This window comes from Labrus bergylta, chromosome 21 (genome assembly GCF_963930695.1).
Source record: "Labrus bergylta chromosome 21, fLabBer1.1, whole genome shotgun sequence".
Taxonomy (NCBI): domain Eukaryota; kingdom Metazoa; phylum Chordata; class Actinopteri; order Labriformes; family Labridae; genus Labrus; species Labrus bergylta.
This window is the reverse complement of record NC_089215.1, coordinates 16,071,204-16,096,154: the sequence shown is the minus strand read 5'-3', so window position 1 is coordinate 16,096,154 and position 24,951 is coordinate 16,071,204. Positions and strand designations below refer to the sequence as shown.

General features: G+C 39.3%; 1 protein-coding gene across 18 annotated transcripts in view; it reads right to left on the bottom strand.

Annotated features, from left to right (window-relative positions):
* cacna1g (calcium channel, voltage-dependent, T type, alpha 1G subunit) overlaps positions 1-24,951 on the bottom strand; it is a 247,626-nt gene that overhangs the window by 147,129 nt on the left and 75,546 nt on the right. For all 18 annotated transcript variants that reach the window (XR_010664891.1, XM_065949287.1, XM_065949277.1 and 15 more), the window contains exon 3: positions 14,682-14,794. Coding sequence is in view for 17 of the 18 variants with exons in the window: in XM_065949287.1 (XP_065805359.1) it covers positions 14,682-14,794 (113 nt within the window). In the remaining variant the exon portion in view is untranslated. The remainder of the gene's footprint in view (positions 1-14,681; positions 14,795-24,951) is intronic.

The window sequence follows — 24,951 nt, the reverse complement described above, 5'->3', positions numbered from 1 at the left end:
GATGAAACTTTTTTCTTGAGTGTGTTTTTTTTCTCTCCGCACACATTTATGCACAGCTATGAAAAAAGGCAATTTCATTAGAGACGGGGGCGGAGCTACCAGGGTCCACCTTAGAAATCCCAACCCCACATATGTCAGTGCTCCAGTTGGTGATGATCAATCCCTGTCCAATGATCATCACCTGATATCTTCTTCTCATTTGGATTGCCGAAAGTTGTATGCCTTGACCTTGGGAGAGAGTGTGACTGATGCTACACCCATGACACTTGGTGAAGCCAGATTCATTTAGAGGACAAGATGATATACAGGAAGCTTGTGATTTCCTTCAAAGTTCAAGCTCTCAGTGTAAAGGTGTCTGACAAACAAAGAGGAACATATATGGATATATATGGAATTTCAATTGTTGTCTGTAAACTTGCAATTTATTTTGGGTTATCATCATAGTTATTATTTACAGTCTATGGTTTTTATTCATGTGATTTATTTTGTACGCACTTAGGAACTGAACGAAAGGTGCTTTACAAATAAAGCATTATTGTATGAGTAAAGTTGTTTATATTCTTATGCTTTATGATATATTTACACAAGAGAGTATAATAAAGAATTAAATTAAGAAAGGAAGAAGGTTCTGACATCTTATTAAGGAGAGACAGAGGACCAGTTCTTTACCCTTTACGGGTTGCAGGAAGGGTCATGGGAATAAGCCAGTCCTATGTAAAGTCCTGTGTCTTGTGGCCTTAGAAGGGCTTGTGCCTCAGTCCCACTGGGAATACTTTTCATGGACTATGGCGTGCTGGAGCTGATGCTTCAAGCCATACATATCTTGTGTTAGCAAATTAGAAACTGTGTTTGTATTCTCCACACAAAGTCAATAAAATGTCCTTTTTTAGGTTCATTTTTTTTTCAGTTTCTTCTATGTAGAGATAAGATAGTGGACAGAGTCAGAATTTGAGGAGAGTGAGCGTCTGGAAGACAAACAGGAAAGCCACATGCCGGACCCGAACCCAGGCCACGACAGCCTCCGGATCACAGCCTCCGTACAACGACTAACCAAATCGTAAGGCAGTTCCAAGGCAAGGTAACGTCAGGTTTGGGGAGCTAATAATTATCCATAATTTCCATATTGCTTGGACGTGGGTCTGTTGACTTTTTAAGACCATACAGTGGCAGTTTGCAGCAAAATGAAAAGTGGCTGGGATAAGGATGAAGTTGTTCTCTATACCAAAATAAGAGTCCTCCATCCAACTAGAGAGTATGTTTCCAAAGAGTTCAGTCATCCCTGGATGTAGTTCACCAGTAAGGGTAAAATGGTGTGGAGATGGACAGGCAGATTGGTGCACTGTCAGCAGTAATGTGGTTGATTATATTTAATAAGGGTGCCGCCTGCAGGCACTTCCCTTTGAAGGTTTTTCAGGCAGGTCCATCTGACAGTGACCTGGGGATAGAGCAAAAAAATCTGCTGTAGGGATTACATATCTTGGTCAGCTATAGAACACTTTTGTTGTCCCCCAGGAGAAGCTCAAAAATATAGTGTGGGTGAGGGATCCCTTTAATACTGCGCTCAGGATCTTGTTACCATGGCCCGACTCCAGAAAAAAAATGGAATAGGATGAATGGATCAAATATGGGAAAAAAAACAAGGCCTCACATGCAGCTTTGAAGTTTTGTGACCTCCTGGCTACAGGTCAATATTTACCCACAGCATGAGATACAGTTTTTTATGTATATTTTTTCCTGACACATATTTGAATGATTTATGTCTGCATGGCTAAAAAAAGACAACAAGGAACCACATTCACTTGTTAGCATCCGCTCTTTGAATGATGCATTGATCTTGGACCCTGCTTGTTAGGACAGGGCACATCAACTCTCTGTTGTTCTCTGTTGATTTAAGACCAACGACTGACACTGTTCCTGTATTAGATGGATGACCAAAAAGAGCTAGCATTCTTTGAAATACTAAAAAAAACATCATGCTGAGCATAAAATGACTTCTTTCATTGTCCTTTGGTACTTTATAGTTTCTCTCTTTTCTCTTTAGTTTAATGAAGGAGCTGCTTGTCATATCTCTGCTGGGGAGTAATTACTCATCAATTTTGCATTAGCTAAAGCCTGCATGCCCGCAGAGCCCATAATGTAAGGAAGCCCCTTAAGACTTGAAATGATTGGGACCATATCTATATTGTCAAATCGTCACATGCAAACACACTCTACACCCAGCTGGAAATCGAATTCATCTAAGTCAACAAGACATGCTGCCCTGAGGCATTCCCAGAGGAGCATACTGGTGTAGCTCACAGCAGCTCAACATCTGCAATCAGGATACATTGATTCCTTCAAACTTGTTACTTGCATCAGTGGAGCGTGAAACGTGTTTTGTGATTCAAATGAACACAGATTTAATATCTAAATATACCAGAAAAGCTCTGTAGATAGTGATACCACATCAATCACAGGCTTAGGTCTCTACGGCTTCCTGACATTGATGACACTAAGCTGACTATTTACCAAAATGGAAATGTGTGCGCGTCTGTTCATTGTCACCATGGTTCACTGATGGTACATCCATTGGGGGACTAGAGAAGCATACACACACATGCCGGCCTTAGAGTGAATAGACACAGTGACCCATTCTGAATGGCTCACTGCTCACACAATCCCTAATTGATACCCTCCACTGCTTCCACTCCCTGTGACAGACTTACAGAGGAGCAAAATAGTTAGAAAATAGTTCAGCAACTTTTAGAATGTCTGCACAGAATAATGAGATTTCTACATAATGTGAAAACAAAAATGAAAAGTTAATTATGCTATATCATCCAGCCTAATCCGAGCTCTGACAAGCCTCATGAAATTGGTTTTCATCTGCCGTGACAGTCACAAAAGTGTGAAATAGGCCACCAAATGAAAGCAAAGATGTGGTAGTGAGTCAATCAAAACCTCTTCAGAACTTTGAGGGATGTATCTGAAATAAAAAGGTGGATTCAAGTTGTCAATCAGATAATGTAATGCTTTCTTATTTGGCCAGCTGAAAGCCTTTGTTGTGTATATAATATCTCCAACCAGGGTCCACTTTTTACCCCAGTTTTTCATGTGTAGCTTTTACCCATTTTGTTAAGTCCTGCAGTGGGTTTAGCACCGCATCTTCCAGAAATCATTTGTCAATGAAATACTGCTGGCACTACCGTTAAGTCTTTGTCTTTTGTTTTTGTGTGGGTGGCAGGTAATGCTGCTCATGCTCCTATATTTATTCCAAACAAACCGGTTGCTGCTGCCAGAAATGGAAAAGCCTTTACTTCCTGTGCACCAGACAAACCCTGTTAAGATTTACCAGACACTGACTGTTTAGCAGAAACAGCTGCAATTGTTAAAGGGACAAATTATAAACTGTGGCTACAGGATTAATGTCTATTATGTAACGACAAAGAGACAAATCCTGCTAGCAAGATCATGGGGTTTACTCTTTCACTGAATTTGAATTCCCAACAACCAATTGTGTTAACACTGTAAAATGTAAGGACTATATTTCAAATATATAATGTGCAGGGTGGAAGTAAATGGACTTGAGCTTGTTTAGCACTTTTCTAGTCTTCCCTTCCAAAATCTTACGATTGAGAAACAACGACTCTACCAACTGAGTCACAGCCGGCCCTGTGTATTAGGAAGGTATCCAACCCCTCTTTCTGTTGTTAAGGGGTATGTGGGTGAAAATTAGTAAAAGAGTAAAGGATCCTTTGTTAATCGGAACTTTGCTTTGGGTATAAAATGAATCATGCCAATAAGAGATTCATCAGCTAACCCTTTAAAGTTGGTGTTTTGCTATATGTTTGTTGCCAGTTTACTGACTGGGAACACATATCTAACATAGAGTCCTGAATTGCAGTTTTATTTGCTGTAGCAATATTACTATAGCAGCAATGGTTTTACATCAAGACAGAGGCTGTGTGCATTAAAGGACAAGACTGAGCTGTGTCACTTCTTTCATTTTTAAAAACCTTCAGATATGCTCGATAGATTGTTCAGAACATAATTGGAATAAATATGCTATGTGCTTAACATCCACATTAAGACTGGAAATGAATCATTCTGTGTTTCTTCTGCTTGATTGTAGCTTTATTTATCATTGATGTGGAGTGGACACTGAACAGGTTGATATCTGGCCCTTGGCAAGAATCAATCAAATCAGGACAAATCAAAACATGACCAAGTCTTCTGGCATAACCAGAGCAGTCTGCCAAATGCTGTGTAATGATGCCAAGAGACTAGGAGTCTAAGCTTGTACCCCCTAGTCCTCTGTCCTATCAAGAACTCCATTTGACCCTATATGACCAATTAATGGAGGAGTGAGTAAGTGCTTCAACCTGAAAGTAATGAATTCAATCAATCAGTCTTTATTTGTATATACCCAATTCATAACAAATGTTATCTTGAGACACTTACAATAAGCAGGTAAAAGACCTTACTCACTGTTGAACTAAGGACATGATTCCCCTAAAAATAAAAGCATATAACGCTAATGATATTCAGGTCTAAACACACAGACGTCTCTCAGTGGAGTTGGTGGACTCTCAACCAGAAGGTGTAGGGGGGGACACTTAACCCCAAGTTTCTTCTGCTGTGTGTGAATGTGTATGAATGGACTAGTTAATACTGATGGTGACTTCACATGGCAGCCTCTGCAATCAGAGTGTGAATTTGATGTGAATGGGAAGTTGTGACCTGCAATCTAAAAGAGCATACATTTCAAGTCCATTTACCATTCTCACCCAGCAAGCTGTTCTTCTCCCTAATTTACGGAAAAGTGGCAAAAAGGTGTCTGCACGTTTACTCAGGTGATTTTAAACACAGATCTATTTAAGATTTATTTTAAAGTCACACAGAGGCGGAAAAAATACTGGTCTCAGCAGACGGTCTCTTTTGCTCCACTCTAACTGCATGTGGCTGTTAGTGCCAGGGTTTGTGAACTATACTTTTTTTGCAATACTACTTATTTGCATAGAAATGGCACAGTTTTTCCACAAATTACTGCGTAATGGTTAATTTAAAAATGGAAAAACATCACTGATGCACAGAGATACTGTTTGCTCTACAGCATAGTTAGGGGTGCACAGGTTTCAGCTGGCGTACAAGCAGCACAATTCTTCTGTGAATCAGGCCCAGAATGTTAGTTTTTTTATGAACTTGCCAAAGTTGGAACAACTGACTGTGGAGAGCACCCTTTAAATGATACTCATTTCACATTTGACCTCAGCCTAGGGTTTTTGTTGGTCCATCTCCACCATGTTCACCAAGTTCATAACATCAAGTGTTCAGCTCCTTAGAACCTGAGCTCTTCAGAAGTCCCTCCCCCAACACATACATCTTCAGCGTGCCTTCACTACCATCCCCAGAACAGACAACACTACCATCACTGTCCAGAAACATTTGGGGAGGAGATGCATGGCTTCATATTCTCTCAATATATAAATTGTGATGGAACAAAGGAGTTGAATTGACCAAAGACACTCCCATCATTTATCACTCATATGACAATAGAATATACATATAGAAGTAACATGTGCAGTAAGTGTAGTGCCCTTAATACAACAATTACATTCATGATGGATCATATCATGCAAAGATTGTGGCAAGCCATAAACCCATTCCAAGCTGCAGACCACAACTTTAGCAATATGCAGCTGATGTCATATATGTGGTATTTTTCCATCTGTGGACAGTGGTTAAAAACAGAGGCTGCTTAACAGGACGGATTTCTCTTTTAAGATCCTCATACTCATTTTATATACCAGAAACATTGAGATGCACACTTAAGTCTTTTGCCTCCTGCTATCATTATCTGTTCTTCCTGCTTTTGCCCCCAGATGTATACGTTGAATAGGATCCCTACTGTACTGTAAAAAAGCTTGCAACATTCCCCTCTCATTCCTCTCCTGTATACCAATGAGTCCCATCCTGCTCATCTTTATCTCCCTCTTATCTTCTTCTCTCGCTGCCTCGCCCCACTCTTCTGATTATGCCTCAAACTGTATCTTCCTGATTTGCCAGTGTGTGAGGGTGATGGTACACTCAGAGCGTGCATGCTTGTGTGTATTTAATTTTTCATGTGGAAGCTGATAACATCAGATTGTTTTGAGTAGGACAATGTGCTTCTCTATGTCTACGTCTTACACACAATTACACTTTATGGAGACACATAAAACATTCAGCAGACAGCGTCTTTCTTTCTCTCTCTCTCTGTCTCTTTGTGTGTTTAAAGTATTGCTTCATCCTGTCAGCCTAAACATTGACACCACATGTACACCTAACAGCGTCTCACATTCCCTGAGATCATGTGTAAACACATGTGTCCACCAGGCACATGTCAGCGAGCTCTATAACATGTTATCAATGCCTTAAGTAAGTGTCAACTTGACACGCCCTTTCATCACCCCCTGAACAGAGCCTTTATGTACTAAGTGTATTTAATCACTAATGCTGAGTGCACTCAAAACACTTCCTAATGACTCGACTTGGCTTACTCAATAACCTTAAGTGTCAAAGCAGATATTACATACAGTATGGCCGCCAAGTGTGAAGTGCCACAGCTACTGAGGAATAGTCAAGAGCTGCAGATAGGAAACATTTTTGTACAGTATTCAAATATTGTCACAGGTTTTATTTTATTTTATTTTATTGATGAATACTGAGCACTCACGGAAACCATAAAAAGCACAAATAAACTAACCAATAAAGCCTAAACTAACCGATGAAGCCTTTAGTTACAAATGTCAAACCTGTTATGATGTTAAATCTAGCCATGAAACTTTGCTTTTGCTGCAGCCAGCAATAACAATTTCTGCACAGGAAAGGATTTCTCTAGACTTAACAAAAAGTCCATCAGATAGGGTTTCATAAAAAAAAAAAGAAAAAGAAAAGATTCAACGTCTTTTATTGAAATGAACAGGTGCCATCAATTCTGTGAAAACAATTTCCTGCAACCTCTCCCAAAGATAAATACTATTTATGCTATTTATGCTAATTCTGCCTGTCACAAGTTTGAGGGCTATTATCGCAGGGGTCGGATGCTTCCACAAAAACAGACTGAGTCAGACAGGCATGTGAGCAGCCACATGTGCTGGTGAATGAGTTGTATGATTCATGGGGTGAGGACAATAGGGTTGGGTAACCGTATTCTGCCATTCAGTTGGGTTCAACTCCTTGCAGGTGGAGGGAGATAATATTGTGTGACACTACATTCAGCTCAATCGCAGACATTCAAAGCAGTCTGCCAAACAGCGCGCACAATCACATGCACAGAGGCAGACGTCCTGTCTTCATCCTGAAAGCACACATGCCTGTTTAAGATTGGGGGCACGTTCCCCATAATATATAATTTAAATTATTTTGCTTTTTTTAGGTTACCATATTTTGTTTGTGATGTGAAGTTATGATCATTTTGTTGTATGAGACAAAGCGATTTATGTTTATATGTCATAGATTATGCCTTAAACAGTCACACTCCCATTAATCAGTTTACAACAGCAGGTACGACACACTTAGCATTAATCAGCTAGCTGGTTATCAATGCTGAAGGAGATACCGGCTAAAGCCAAAAATGTGTTTCCTGAACTCGTTTTTCCTTCATTAGACCTTTTATAAAACGTAAACGTAAGTTATTTAACAAATTGAATCACATTGGTGAAGTATCAGAGCAGAGTTTGCGTTACAAGATAACGAAGATTTGGTCATTACTAGCTTAAGTAAGCCAGCCCTCAGTTCAGCTGTGAAGCCTTCTGACTCGCTAGCACAATGTGGGAGCCTCCTATTTCATACTGGTATTCAGGAGCTTGGGACTCCTGTGAATTTTCATGTATACCTCTATAATTGACAAACTTACTGCTAATACTGCAAATACTTTACCATTATTGCTGACATTGTAACTATAAATCCATGCTATTCATTGATGTTGTTGTTACTGATCAATTTGTCCCTGTCCTTCTTGCTACAGCTCCCTCTTCCCACTTTCACACAGTTTCAGCAGATGGCTGTTCATCATGAGTCTGGTTTTGCTCAAGGTTTCTGTCTCTTACAGGACGTTTCTCCTTGCCACTGTATCGCTGAATGTTGCTTAGTGATCATTATGGATTAAAGGCAGGGATGGTAATTTTCTCCAGATAGACTTTTTAATATTTTGGTTGAAATTGTCTTTAAGTCCTGACAGAAATTAATAATTCATGTGCTCTGAAAAGAAAATCCTTCATTTGTAACAGTTGTAAACATGTAAAAACTTTGACCAATGTCTGCCACGAGGTACCAATCTGACGAACCAATCATGGCTCACTGTCTCGCTGCTTGTTCCCTACCCCTTGCTTGCACTATCCCACACTCAAAGTGCATCTCTGTTGAAGGAATTTATATTGTGACTTTATTTTGGCCCTTATTGGTCGTAAAATAGTCCGTGGTTCTCTGCAGATAATAAAACAAAGAGTAAGGTCTTGAGTTGATAGATTAATGTCACAGATTCGATAATTTTTTGGTCTCCCAAAAAACATGTGTATAACTCGTACAGCAGATCTCCATGGCGACTACATGCACTAACTAACACTGCTTTCTTTTCACAGAGACTCAGCACATGAATTTATTTTTCACCATGATAATAAAGTTTTCCATCAAACCACGGATCATATGCGTTCTAAACCTGGGGGGATGATCTGTTCGGATCACGGGAAACCTGTGATCTGCAACTGGTGTAGACCATTATTTACAGCTGCATAACTTTATTTGTGACCATTATGGAATTTTCCTTTTTCTATCAATATAAGCTCGCCATTCACAATGGTTAAACAAGAGAATGCCTTCCCGTAGCATAAAAATTGGTAAACATTTACATCTTTTCATATTAACCTTCAGATTTTATATTAGTTCTACAAAATTATTCTTTGTTCAGGTGGACTGGCTGAATATTGTTATTTTTTACCCGTTATATTTTACCCGTTATTTTTTACCCGCTTGTCCCCGCTTGGGGCTCATCTAGAGTCATGGCCTGCATGTCACTCCTGCAGGTACATCCAACCTAAACAAGTGAGTAGCCTAATGAAATTCAATCTACATTGGACCAGCATGTGGTCTATGTAACAACCAGACCTTGAATCTCTGGAGGGATTATTTTAAATGTATGTCTTCTCCTGCCAGACGACTCGTCTCCCTCCTTCTTCCTTTCACTCTATTTCTCTTTGTAGCTTGCTGTAACCAGGTGTTCCCATTGTATTGGCACTGAATTTATTAGATTTTCACAGACATAGTTCTGTATGGGCGCTGCAGGGAGACACAGGAAGGTTAAGTATCTGTGGTGGCATTCAGAGCAGAATGTTTTCCATTGAAATCTCTCCTTCAGGGAAAAAAGTAGCCAATCCTTAGAAATAATTTGGCTGCATATATAAGAGACAGAGTGTGACGTTTTTTTTGTTCTTTTATACTCTTTAAGCTGTATAAACTATATATATATATATATATATATATATATATATATATATATATATATATATATATATATATATATATTTATATATATATACATATATCTGTGTGTGTGTGTGTGTGTTAGACTGCACCAGAAAACTCAGCAGCACTGCAAATTGGCAATAAACCAAATTATTATTTGTTGACAAATCAACTTGCCCATAATAATGAGATAAAAAGTTATGAGATGAAAAGATGAGATGTTAAATGTTTAGCTGATTGTATTTTTTTAACCAATAACCAAGTTTTAGATGAACTTTATAATTATTTGTTTTTCAGTGTTATGGCACTAACAACAAAAAGCTTGAATAGCTTTAAATGTTGTTGTTTTTATAAATATTGGATCAAAATCCATTCGATGGTTGTTACACAATATGTCAGAGTAGACCAAAGTGATGAATTTGCCATACCCAGGGCTATGCTGATTGGTCGAATGCTATTGATTAACTTTTAAATGCCTCTTAAACTATTAAAAAATTCAATATAATTTTACAATCTACTTTGACAATATGAATCATTTTAATGTAACCAAACTGTGGTAATGAAGTCTATTTAAAATAACCTCAAAGTGTCATTATAACAAACTGTAAACAATGCGTCAGCATTGTTGATAATCCATGGGTCAGCTCTCCTTCTAGCCTGCAGCTACACAGCAGTCTTCAACCATTAGCTTTGTCAGGAGATGAGGCCTCATTTAGCTTGCATCAGAGTTGAGAGCCATTGAGAGGCCTAGCAGAGCCCCCTCATTAGTACTTATGCTACCATGGCTATGCTGAGCACAGGCCTGATAGAAGAGTTCAGGGACATGTCCTACAGTCACATTGATGTTAAAGGGAATGTAGCTTTGATGTAACAATATGCCTACAGAAGACAAAGAATCCTGTTCAACTAACCACAGTCACTTTAGTTTCTAACTGCACTGAATCTTCAGTGTCTGATATAGACTTAAACTAATATCACTGTAGCCTACAGGAACACAAGCCAACAGTGAAGCAAAGGAACATATTCAGTATCTCACCAACACCAGACTGTCGGCTGTGATATAGTTTAATTAGTGACATAATTACATTTAAGTGTCAGAATAAATGAATGGAGAGGAAACTTTCTAGACCTGGGAAAAAGTCCATAAAGGTCTAATCTGCCTCAGGATTGATTTCTGAACACAGCTAAGTGAGCCAGCTGAAGCAAGAGCAGCAACCTGCAGTGTAAGTAACAGATTTCTCCCCAAAATGGATTTTGAAGCATACAATGGAAAAAAAAGAAATGAAGCAAGCGGAGACAAAACAGCTGATAAATAGAAAGTCCAGCAAAATGTACTTAGTTTAGAATGATTTGAATGCAATCACACTAGACTTCAAGCCAATGGCATTGTATTCCAAAAATGTATTCAACTATAATAAAATATCAGTATTAGTCATTGTTATAAAAAAAGGAAATTAAACTGTGTTTAACAGCTACTAAAAAAAACAGGTCTCATGTTCTGGTATTACCACTTGGTTTAAAATGAGGAACAGTATGCTGCTACTGAAGTCATTGCTTACCATTGACTTACTGCCTTACAGGTAAGGAAGGTTCTGAAATCCTCATCAGTCCGTCAATGTCCTTGCACCAGGGACATCCGTTCAAACTTCAAGACTTATTTCATACAATGAGACAAAAACGCAATCAAAAGTTGTGTTTCTTCTCTCTTTACCATTTTAGTGCTGTCGCCTCAAAGGAAGGAGGTTTCCTCCCAAAGACCAAAAACGAGCTTGTTTAGTTATATGGTGATGCTAAATTGCTGATAGGGTTCTCTGCTTGTTTATCTCTGTCAGCCTTGTGATTGACTGGCAACCTGTACAGGGGCTACCCTTCCTCTGGCTCAATGACATCTTGAATTGGCTCCAGCCCGTATGCGACCCAAAACAGGACGAGTGGTTTTGAGATAGAATAGATGAAGATACAAATTAATCCAGACTTATGATGATTAAGCACACTTTGCCACAGTAGGACTGTACCATGACATGTGTTTGTTACAGACTCTTTCAATCGAACATGTACAAAGAATTATTTAAATCATAGTGTGTATGGGCTTCATGCAGACAAATCCACAACATGAACTAAAACTAAATCTTAACACATAGCCTTACTTTTCTACAGTGGAACCACTGAACAATGCAATCAAAACCTGTTTTTAAATGACATATTGGGAAAGTATTTGTACCTCAAGTTATAAATAACTACCAAACTCCTGTTCAAGAAGAAGTATGAGATCATGGAAGAAAGTCTGGGGCAACAGCAAGTCGAGTGTGAGATAGAGAGGATGAAAAGAAATAGAAGTGAGAGTCTGTAAAAGTGAGAAGGCTTCAGCATCAGTTTGTGCCAGACAGCATGAGTGGGATCAAAGACAGGAAAGGGCATTCATGTGTGTAGGTTATGTGCCTTCACGACCCCTTAACATATCGGTGGGGATAGAGTTATGAGGAGATTGAAACGGGGGAGGCAAAGAATTAATGAGAATGCATTTAACCTCTAGGCCGTACATTCATCTGTGCTCCAGAGAGGAGACCCACTGAATTAAATCACATCTCATATCCGAGAGCAGAGCTGTGGAAGGAGTTGATGGGCTCCGGCTGCCCTAGTAACAGCAGCAGCCTCTGCAACGCTTCTTCTTTTGCTTTCTTTTCATCACAAAACCGACCCATTCTCCAAATACACCTGCAACATGCCCTTCTCTCCTGTTCATCCATATCCTTTCATTTCTTCTCTCTTTTTGTGTCCCTCATTTCATCCCTCTCCTTTGCTTTCCTTCCTTTCCTTGTCCCTCTCATGTCTTTATCGCCCCTTTCTCTTCTGTCTTCTTTTCCCTCCCCTGTCTTCTTTAATTCCTCCTCTGTCCTCTTTGTACTCTTCCATCCTTTGCTAAATTAATGTTAGATTTAATAAGTGAGCATGTTTAGAACCTGAGAGTATAATCACATTTTTTGGAAATAATTTCAGATCAGTATATGTTTCCCAAAAAAGTATGTCTTGGACATCAGGAAGCATGTAAAGATGCTTAGATATTCCATTTCTGGAAGAAACTGCTCAATTTCACTGAGTCAGTGGACGAGAACATAGGAGGAAATTGTTCTGATTCAATCCATTTGGGACCACTTGGAGAGCAAATGATCCCTTCAACGTGCAAGATGAACAGTGCCAGATAACACAGATCTATCCCACTGCCTCTATCTGCTTGATTCTCTCATCCAACACACACAAAAAAAATAATCATTTTCTATCCTCTGTGTTTGCATGACAACAATGCTGTTCCATTAGTGTTTGTCAGGTTAAAGGGGGTGCATAAACTAATGGGAACGCCTCTCACAATGTTGTTTATTTTCCATCTGAGATGGTACAATTGGAGGGAGCTGCAGAGGCCAGATATGCTGGATAATATTGTTTCAGTAGCTCTCTGTTAGGGCGCTGGTTTAGAAAATTGTGTTTCATATCTTCCTGTTCCCCACCTGACTGACTGCGTTAGAAAATGATATGTGCTGTTTCCTGCTGCCACACAGAGCTGATGATTATACTTTGTTGTTATGTATGATCTGCACTTTCTGACCCTATCCTCTAGTGTCACATCAACCCGCGCAAATGTTTATTTATCCCCGTGATGTGTGTTAGAGTTTTTATTTACCACTCATCCTGCGGGGCTCTCCTTTGGATGCACTTGTCTTATTTAATTAAGATCAAGAACGATTAATAAATCCTTGTGATGGATGTGTTCCTCTGTCATGTCTCAAAGTGCTTTCTTTCAGCCCTACACATCAAACATAGTTTCAATCAAGAGTTAAACCACTGGTTTTGTGTCGACCTATAAAATGTACTTTCTGGACTGATTCTGATCGGGCATCGCACTGCCTACTTTCTGATTCCTAGCATTTTATCAAAGAGCAACTTGCTGTGTTTTTGGTTTGCTGCCTGGAAAGTAAATACCTCTTTGATTCCCTGACCTATTCACCTTTCAGTCTGCTGTATTATGTTTAAACCATGACAGTTCAGATGATAACGTTACAGCTTTTGCAGCAGTAACCACTGATCATTAAGCCTTAAAGATTGTTGTTTCAGGGCAACTAGAAACTTCATCACCAACACATACGAATCATGCTTCATTTCTTCAAAGACGAACTTCAGAGAAAAAACTCTTGTGAGCAATGGTTGCATCATGGAGTTGATGTTGTTACAAAAGTTAAAAGTTAAAAGTTAAAAGTTCTCAGACCACTCATTAACAAACAAAACACTTCATCTGGAACTTCACCTGTTTCACACAGAGTCAAGCAATCCGTCAAAGGGAGTAATAACCAGTAGATAAAATATGTAATGACTCCTTCATGTCACACAAATGATATCATTTGAGGAACTTTAACTTGGCTTAAAGACAAAAAAACGTTTTTTTTTTATTAGGCAGAGAGGGCACACCACACATTAATTTATGGTGTTATTATTGGAACTGTAGGAGGCAGCATTTCTGGAATAATTCTATCGTTTAAAAAAATCATTGAAGCCCACTTAAAATTCGAGATGATTTAATCAGGGCAATTCTTCATGTGGTAAACTGTGTCAGGCAAGTAAATTAAAAACTGTGTTCATGATGAGGATAACAACAAGTAAGGTCTTCCCCTGCTCTGTTGTAACATAATATAACAATGAGTAAGGCTTTTTACCTGCTCTTTAGTGTCTTGAGATAACGTGCTATGAATTGGCACCATACTAATAAAGATTGATGATTGATTGATTGATTGATTGATTCATAGTTTCTACTTACAGGAATACATTACTTTACAAGTTGCTCAAAAGACAGTGTCATAGCTTCCATTAGTTTATCTGCCAGACATAAAACTTGCATCACAGGAAGAGTCAGAACAAGAAATAAACACAGATGGTTCCTGACAATCAAACCTCTGGTCACAGAATAGTGTTGATTTGTTTCTCAGGTAGTGACTCTACATACGTGTGTAGCACCTGTGCCAAGCTAACACATCACAGACTCTTCTCCAACTAAAGCAACATGTTTAAAAGCATCAAAGCCAACCCTTCGTTGGTGTCACTGGGATTAGAAAACGAAACCAATTTACTGAATGTAAGAATGGTAAGCTTTTTACACAGTTTTGCATGAAAAGAGAGCATACTTTTTCAGAATGGATGAAGCAAAAAACTCTTACCTGCAGGATCTTGCACCTCTCAGAGTCACAGTCGATGTCCTCACAGGGATGAAACATGCCCAGTGTCACGCAGTTCAGCAGGATCACCAGCATGGACGCTCGCTCGAACCATGTAGAGATAACGAGTTAAGGATTGTGGCAAATACAGATGAACACGTTTTAATAACAGCACAAATCAAAAGCACATATCTAGTCACAACCCTGCAGTGATGAAAAGCAAGAGATAAAAGCGTTTCCTCAGGTGACTTCATTATCAAGTGTTTAACTCAATGACAATGGTTTACGTTTTTCTGAAAAGAAAATGAACCACTTTTTGGTGGGTTGCTTTGATTACATTGTTTAACCCAGTTAACCAAAAGACTGTCGGCAAGGTGTATTGGAAGATGTTCAGAATTTTAACAAGGGTGCTGGATAGACACGCTAAAGAGATTGTGTGAGTAATAAAAGACAACAGAAGAAGAAGCTGAGAGTGTGATGACAGTTTGTTTTGCACCTCTGTATTGGCTTAATCTTTCATTACCAGATGTTGCTGCATGGAAAAGTCAAAGCCTCTGCCCCCCTTGAGATCTTAAACCAATGATCTAGAGATACTTTTCTTAAGTATATATATATATATATATCAAAAGTTACTTTTTGCATTCAACCCATACATCTCAGAGGCAAGTACTGTGTTGTTGAATTCTCTGCATTTTCTGACAGCTTTATACTTCACACATTGCCATTATTATCGCATCAGGACAGGAAGTGTTTATTCAGAAGTTGAGAAACTATAGAGTAATGAAACTATAAATCCCAAAATATTTAACTTTTTAAATATACTTTAAAAAAAAAACTTTTTTGAAAGACTTGATCAAATGGATGCAGCAGTGATATTAATGCAATCACATCATATTTTACTGTTGTTGTTCATAATGAGTACTTCCCATAATTCAGGGAGACTGTGCTGATAACACTTAGCTTTTTTTAACCTCAGAAATGTTTGAAAGTTTGTCGAGGAGAGCTTTTATTACTGGCTTCACAGTTAGTGATGGTGAGGACATCTTAATAAATTACGAATGAATTTTATTGACCACAAGGTCGAAGTGGGCATTCCTAATGTGGTTAGGTTAAACACAAGTCTGAGCTATGTGACACCAATCAATGATGAGGCCAAACACCGATTAGGCCGATACCGCCTCAGTAAAGGCACAAACCCACACACGCACACCAAACACAAACACACACACACACACACACACGTATTACAGATTGTACTGCAGCCAGCCCTCTTAATGATATTAGACAGAATGGATTGTTTGTCATCCATGTCTGTCTTTGTCTGTATGCGTTGAAAGAAAAACTGTGCATTTTATCTGTGTATGTGTGTTAAAGTGGGCACACAGGCTGTGAGGACAAACGACCCGTCTGTCCTTTATCGCATTAACAGACACTTGCTCGTTTATCCAGCTGACCCATAATGCAGCTGGGTCAGCGTGGCGGCACATAAAAAATTGAGTGAGGGATGAACAACAACACTGAAACCAAGCTTTTTCACTTTCCTACATAATGCTTGTCAGGAGATGCCGAAGCTAGCACAAATTTTAAAGCAGAACACAATGTATCAGGCTGCCTAAACCTCAAATATACCTGACACTCATTCAACAAATCAATCAGGTTTAATCTTCCAATGAATTTGGGTAACTCAAATGATTTATTTTTTTTAATCTATCCAACAGTTTTTAAAATACTGATTTGGCAAATGTATAAATTATTAAGAGATGACGGTATACACAAACTCATTTATGTATTTTAAATATATAGATTGGAAAAGCGCCGGTGTAGCCTATAGCGGCTAGTGCACGCACCCCATGTACAGAGGCAGCGAGCGGCCATGTTTGAATCCAGCCTGTGGCTCCTTTTCAGCATGTTGTTCCCACACTCTCTCTCTCTCCCCAGTTTCACTCTATCCAATCTCCTATCTCTAACATAAAGCATAGAACGCCCCAAAATACATTTGAAAAACAAAGACATGAAAGTCAGTGCTCCTCCATCACCTCTAGTCTCCTTTATACCTCGCTGACAGAGCGCCTTCTGCCTCCAGTGTTGTCTCAGAGAATTCACAACAGACATATATCATGTCCTGGTGAATCATCCAAACTGAATTTAATTCTCAGGGATTCAGGGCTACAACTTGATACACTGTGGCATTTCCAATACAGTATTGAACTGGAATATTGAATAATACATGCAAGGCTGGAGGGAGGTTTAGTTTGTGACCACAAGGAACCTCAGTATTGTTTTACGGGTAATGGTTACATCTGGAAGGCACTGCAGGATTACATTACACACTAGAGAATGCAAAGAAAGTTCTGTTAGTCCAAAGGGATGCAATTAAAAAGATCAGTCGGTATGGAGAGAGGGATCATTAAACAGGAAACAAAAGCTCAGGCACCTCTTGTTTGAGAGTGAAAGTTTTAGGGGGAGCAAAATGCTGTTGACACAGCACACAAAAGCATCGGCAAAGGTTTGCATTAAAGGGCAGAGAAGGTGGGGCTAATTAAAAATAATGAGCTGCATGTGTTGTCTGTGTAAGCTAGTGTTATCATTAACCTTCATCAGGGTGAAATACAGTGTCATCTTAGTTCACTTAACTTTCAGGTCATCACTAGGATCCATTAGACTCCAAACAAAGCAATTCACCTTTTATCTCCAGTTTACTCTGAAAACGAGGTCTACAACAAATACCTGCTATCACCATGGACAACCAGGCCACAGGTATTAGTACTGACCATCCAGTGGCCTTTCAAGAGACAGAAGGTTTAGAAAATAGTCAGTCTGTCCAGTTTGGAAATATAGGAATACAGATATGTACTTCTTTGATGCTAAGCACACAAAGCATCAATATTTAAATCCTGACTTATTCTGTCTGTGTGCCTGGTAGTTCAAATAATCAATGAAGTAATGCAGCTATGACTCATGGGTATGAGAACACAGTAAATCTCTTGATGTGGAAACACTTCTCTGATGCAGATACGGGATCATTATATGTATTTTCATGTTGTTTACAAGGAAATGAAAGGAGGGAAGTTAAATGAGGTTTTGTTAGAGTTAAAAATGTTTTTTTTTCTGGGAGCGCAGATAGCCTAGCGGTTAGCTTGTGCAGCATATATGAAGGCTGTAGACCACCAAATGTGATTTCTTTCACACTCTGTTTGCAGAAGACCAGTATAATTAGCATAAATTAAAATAATGTACAAAATAAATAGCAGGGTCAGGTCTGTGTTAGCATATGCCAAACAACAAATATTTTTAGATTTCAAAGAGTAATTGGCCTTGACTAATTCAAATCTTAACTTTGAACTGAAAATGTATTCAGGACTTGTAGATTTGACCACTGTCTGAGTCACTGCAAGCGCGAAAGCAGTCCTAATTAAGGAAAAGGGTCTTCCTCAGACTTGCAAAGGTCAGCATGAAAACTCTCACAACATTCAAAAGCCACAAAAAAACGACAATGTAGGCTACAAGCAAAACTAGATGCTGCACCTGCAGCGAAACGAGAGCACAAGTGGCTGTAGCGTGCGATCAGGTTAGGGTAGGTTAGCAGGCCAATTGCTTTTGATGCTCCATAAGTTTTCTTCTTAGACATGCACAAAAATAATTGGGTTTCTAAGAGTATTATGATATAGAAGTAGAAAGTGGATCAGTTCTTCATGAAGTGTCTGGACCAAGATGTATTTACTTTAGCAGTTATCCCAAGTGTTTTTCTTTTTTTGGGGTTCACACTCTGTTATTTATAGGGACATGCTTCTCACACACACAGGCCCGAATCACACGCATGCACAAACAGGATCTGTGAACATGCAATGGTGGAGACATGTCGGAGTGGGGCTGCTAGAAGCTGCTAAGCAGAGAGCGCACCAGAGCAGTGGGGTTCGGTGCCTTGCTCAAAGGCACCTCGACAGTGCTCGGGAAGTGCCCTGGCACCTCTCCAGCTACCAGACCAACTTCCAGATTTTGTGGGCAAAATGAAGTTTCCCAAGGACCTCGTTAATACTCTCTCTGGAGGCGGCTGAAACATTACCAAAGAAACCAAGATCCATAGTAACAAACACTTTCTGCAATGGTTACAAATTCCTTAAAGGATGATTTTACTCCAAGGCCGATATAACAAAGACAGTCATCACAGTGACCTGTCAACTTAAATATTGATGCTTAGTATCATTGCCATCTGCTGCGTTGGACAGTCGTCCACTGAAAGCATTTCACTGTCTGTTATAAAGTAAGGCTGCTATCAAGCCACAGTATTAGACAATCATGTTGGGGTTTTTTTGGGGACTTTTACAAGACTTATCCTTTGAACTTAAAGTGAGGCTGTTAAAAAATAAAATAGAAGCGCCTCTTTACGCATATAAGGTTAAATTCAGAATTAATCATTCTGAATCATTCTCATTAATCTTACCTTCCTGTTTGAGTTGTAGAAGGCTACAACAACAAACGCTATAATAAACCCATCATACAGGTAAGCACCAAACATCAGGCATACATCTCAAACTCATATGATGTTCTCCACCCCGAGCACCAGCTCCTCCCCTCAGGCAGACGACACAGGGTTCCCTTTTCTATTAAAGCTTTTTCACCACCTAAGCTGTAAGGTGTGTGTCTATATGTGTGTGAGGGTGGGAGTGTGTGTGAAGATGTAAATGCTGTTGTTCATCACTGCTCCGAATTATTACATATTTATGATTTTATTTATTTCCTTTGTATGGAATTTAATGAGTATTTAACTGGGCATGTTTGACTGATGAATAGATGTAATTGGATATTTTGTTACTGTTATCAGAGCACTGTGAAGTCCAAGGCAAATATCCCACTGGGACAATGAAGTACACCTTATCTTATTGTATCACAGAGCTGGTGGTGCAGTGGTTGGAGACAACAAAAGAGCCAAAAGAAGGATAAACGATGGACCGACTTTTGCACATTTTCAGAAACATGTCGTTCTGCATCTGCTTGGCCAAACATGCTAATGGTACGTTGAAAAAGATGCACTCACACAATGCAGGGCTTTTGGTGCTACAGCCTTTAAAGAGCCTTATAGCTTTGGTTTTGCTAATGATGCGTGTCTGATTTGTCTAAGTCATTTTGCTCATTGTTTTCTGGAGGCTACTTGTACTACTGTCAAACGAAGTGTTAGCATAGACTTACTTTGATGCAGCTAATGCTAATGTTGTGAATCACTGATGTCGTTAAATGTGACAGATGTTTAGAGAAATGACTGAATATGTAATAAATCACAGGACTAGATTATGAGTCTGAATGTATCTAACATGTTCAAACTATGTTTCACTACATAATGAGTTAAAGTTGATCGGGATTTTTAAAAAAATGAGCAAAGTGTGGAGAAAGAACCCAGCCCTGTGAAGAAATTAGACTTGAATTTCTTACTTAATCTGCCAAGGCGAGGAAGCCTCTTTTAAAGGGCAGATGGTTGAATCTGGCAGCCACTCTTCCAGCCCTTGGGCAAACTTTCAGCCAGCAGACAGATTTAACTGGTGCGCTTCAGTCTGGTCAAGTTCAGATGTGTTTGAGAAGTTTTTTTTTTTTTTTTTTTTTTTTTGAGGTCATCAAACTTCGTCATCAAAAAAAAAGAATATTAAAAAAAGAAATAAAGGAGAAGAAAGAGAAAATGGCTTTGGCAGAAGGATGGAGCAAAACATTAAATATGAATAATCTAACTAATTCAATCAATAAGTCTTCCTCTCTTCCCCTCATTCCCTTCCTCTGCGTCCCCAGCTGGTGGGCTATAATTAAACAATAAGGAGAGAGTGATCGCGGTGTTCAGCCTTCATTGTGTACACACACACAAACATGCATACGCACACACCTTCATGGTGTCAGCATATAAACAAGTGGTGACGCCCTGAGGGATGGATTCAATTAGAGGAAAGATACACAGGGATATGCTCTGTCAGAAGTCTGAAAGCGAGATGTCGGCTCTACACCATAGACACACACACACTCACGCAAAAACTCACACACAAGAATGATTTCATCTGAGAGGCAACTTCAAATTAATCAACACCTCCAAAAGTATTTGTGATCTTCTCTCAGAGGTTATTTTCAGCCATTTTTCTAACTTTTTCTTTATCGTACATTATTATACACACACAAACATCAACCTTTAAGATGCTTGTTTGGAATTTGAAAGTCTTATATTCTCCCCCTGCCTCCCTGTATTACACTGCTGATTCACTCTGTTTCTGTCCGCTAATGATGTGACCCCAGACATTAAGACACAAAGAAAAACACAAAAGGGAAACAGTGTGAGTACATGTATGTGCGTGTGTGTATGTGTGTGTCGAGCGGGTGAAGTTTGGTGCAAAAACAAAAGTTTCAGCCCATTTCATCAAGCTCTGTCTGATTCTTCGCTGTTTCATGCGAGTGGGGGAATGAATCCTCAGCAGGATGAGATGAGGTGCACACACAGACGGAGGGCGATCGATACTGAAGAGCCTCTCTGAATAGATATTATTCATTGTGTTTACTATAACTCTCACAGGACGTGGTTCTGCATCTGTCTCTCCTCTGCCCCGCTCACACAGCCTTGGCTTTTTGTGCGCTCTTTCTCCAAATCCATATCTCTCACCACAGGGCTGTGCATGACGTGACACGACTAAATCCGTAGCATGACGCTAACACAAAACCTCAATCGAAATTAACATTAGTGTTTTAAGCTACAATGCTAAATCGACTGTACTTATGTATGACCACCTGAAGCGCTTTTATACTGCATGTCTCGAACCTATTTATACACTCATGGCGGAGGCTGCTATACAAAGTGCCCACTAGTACTTACTAATCCCTTTCATAAATGCTGCTGGCTATGCCACTGGGAACAATTTGAGTTTCATGGATACTTGTACATGTAGAGTGCAGGAGCTTGGAATCTAATCACAACTTTTTAAATAAGAGACGACAAACTCTACCACTGAGATACAACCACCAAGTATGATCTCAGAAGCTGGAAATTTGAATTGGGGTTGCACATAAAACAATTTGCATAAAAGAGCTACATTTTTCCTGTCAGATTCCATACCCATCAGTAAATGTTGAGCTTACATATGACTCCATCTCTCAGCATAACACATTCTTATTAACACTTAAAACAAGGTGTTGCAGGTGTGATTCAGCATAATTATGCAACGGAACTGCCTAGATCACACCTTTCATTTATCCAGAATCAGAGAGATGTCATGGTGTTTCCAGATATTTTCTCAAGTTTTTCAAAAATTTGAATGGAGAACAAAGATTAATTTTACTCTCCAGAGATAGTGAGGGGAAAAAAATGATCCACTGTGCAGCAGAGGTACTCAGCACTTGAATTCAGTCATCTTTGCTGTAAAGTTGAATTCTAACTATCAAGTTGATGAGACATATACTGCACCCTAAATTGCTTAAAAAGCTTTCTTCATTAGTCCAAATGGGATTTCTAAAACATGCATCTAATCACTGCTCTCTTGTACACTACAAACAGGCTGCTCACGAGTGAACGAGCCATTGAAACTCAAGCGTGTCTGACAACACACTCATAGTTGAAACCTTACAATTCTTGGGAGATTGCAAAGTTTCTAAAGAAAAGACAAGAAATGTCAGGATGAATTTGGGTTAAATTTGTGGGGGAAAAAAAGCCGAAATGCTGCATCCACAAAAACATAGAGGCTTCAGTTTAAATATTTCACTTTGTTCAAACATCATTCAGTTTTAAGGAAAAGCTGAAAAAATGGTGACTAAAGAAATACATCATACTTCAGAAAATATGGAATTAAATATTCTTTTAATCTAAAAGGAAAACAGTGTTAAAGTTGCATTTTATTGTATTTTCTTTTACATTCATACACAATTTATACATGAACAGCAAGCCTGTCATAGAAGAGGATAACCAGCCTATAAGGATCTCATTTATTCATACACTCTGGCTCAATGTGGAAAGCGTGTGGAGTCTTTACCAATGAGACAAAAAAATATGGACTGCAAGAGGCGGGGACTGAACCTAAATGCCTTTTTCGTGCGGCCACTCCGAGCGCTCAAGTTGAAAATCTTTCAACTTTTCAGAAAGGCGCCGTTGACGTAACTGGCAATCTTTTCCAAATGTTTGATATTCCATGTATTTTTGCCGCCTTCGGATCATGTCTTGATCGAACGCTAGGTGGACACGGGGCCTTACATGTAAGGTTATTTTCCCGTTAAGTGGCCATCTTGTCTTCATTATACTGGATATCTTTTCCACAAGTGCTTGCACGTGAGGGATCAATGCAATACATGTGTACATTTATATTGATCTATAGCTACAGATTTCAAAGATCTAATAAAGTTTTGCCCAGGTCAGGTCTCTTAGCATGTATGACCCTATAATGTATTCTATAATGCCTGAAGAAGAAGGAACACTGCTTTAACAAGAATGTTGACTTGTTCATTAAAGACGTGAATTATTCTTGTCAACAGAGTAAGTTTAGAGTTCAAGTGTGTTTGTATCTCTGTGCTATGCATCAAAACCTTTTGCAGCTGATGATTTTAAAATGTGTATTGACCCAAGGTAAAACTGCGCCAATGTTGCTAACTCTGTAGCATGCAGGTTAGAGTCCTTGATGCAACCTGCTGTAACACAGCGTCACCATTCTCCATTATATTCATGAAAGGAATACAGATCAAAGTACAGAGGATGAGCATAGGTACCCTTTTTCTTGATTAAGAGTCGCTCTACCCTGAAGTTCAAACATGACAAAGACTGAGTCGTGCATGAGCAGACTCAAGGTGTCCAGGCATGGGCAGCTGCTGGAACACTGAGCTGGAGGTGGGACAGGTGCGCTGATATTCAGCCATACGTCCCAATAGATGAGTATGTGGGGGAGTGGCCTCATTAAAAGCTGTCGGTGACAAAGGGCAGGCTGGACTGGAATGGCTTGGAAGAACTAGACAGTATGAATCCAAGTGGGCTCAGGATGTGTGAAACAGGGATAAAGACAGGAAGGTTTGATCTCTTTATTAACAAGGCTTTTGAATCGTTTTTTGTACATATTCTTCACAATCAAAACATCAAACCTAAGTATTAAGTTTTTTAGATCCAGGTTTAGGTTAGAGAGATAGTTTTTATTGCTACAGTAAAGGAAACCAACGTTGATTGGAAGAAAAAAATCAGAAGGTAACAGCAGTTTCCTGTGTTATACTCCAATCTGTGGCCTCTCTTGTGAATGACCCTTTTGTTTGTTTTTGGGCACACTCTGCTTTGAACAGCCCTTAGAGTTCCTGAGTCAGTAAACGTGGGGAAGTAGCAACATTAGGTTTCAGGACAGAAGCAAGTTAGAGTCAGAAAGTAATTGAAGCTTTTCAAGTCTGTTGACAGGAAATCATTGGGGGACGATTATAAAACGGCTCTGTGAAGTGGAATGCTGACACCACCATCTCTCTCCTCTCTTTAGTTCTGTTTTTCTACTGCGGCCTCACTATTTAACACCCTATTTTCTCTCTTTACCCCTTTTTCAGTTTTGTTTCCTCAGGAATGAAATGCCTTCTCCTCATAAGACAAACTTGACAAGACAGCACAACGCTCTGTGAAGTTGTGCAAAACAGGAAAGAAGGTATAGCTCGGGGTGAAAAGTTAGGGTTTATCTTTAAAGTCAGAGAGAGAAGCTGCTGCTTCACCTTCGCTGCTCATCTTCCCATCGTTGCGCCGTTCTCTCCAAAGCCCTCAAAGCACTTTTCCCTTCTCTGATCACTTTCCTATCCCTCGCCTTTCACTTTTCTCTCTGAAAAAAATGAAACTTTTTTCTGAGGAAAGAATGCTGAACATGCCAGAATAAAATAAAAAATGGAGGAGAGAACTAGGAAGGATGCTCATGAAATATTGACGGCGATTGCCGAAGCCTTTTGTAACGTGCAATCTGTCACTGTCACTGCGTTTAAATGTGATTATGTGTGCTCATGCCTGAGACTGCATTCACACGTCTACCTTTATCTGTGAGTCACAACATAGAGAAACGCCCCTTTATTGTAAAAAATAGATGTCAGATATCATTTATATCTTGCTGCTGTCCTTTACACTTACCACTATGTATGGCCACTTTACCTCTCTCTCTCTCTCTTTAAAATGTCAAGGAGCATTTGTAAAGTCATTGGGGTTTGAATGCTGTGTTAAAATGTGAATGAGAAGTTTGCTGCAAAACATGCCATCTTTCCAGTCATCTGCAGCTTCACAGACTTCTCCCTGTAGATCGAAGTAGAAAAACATAAATCA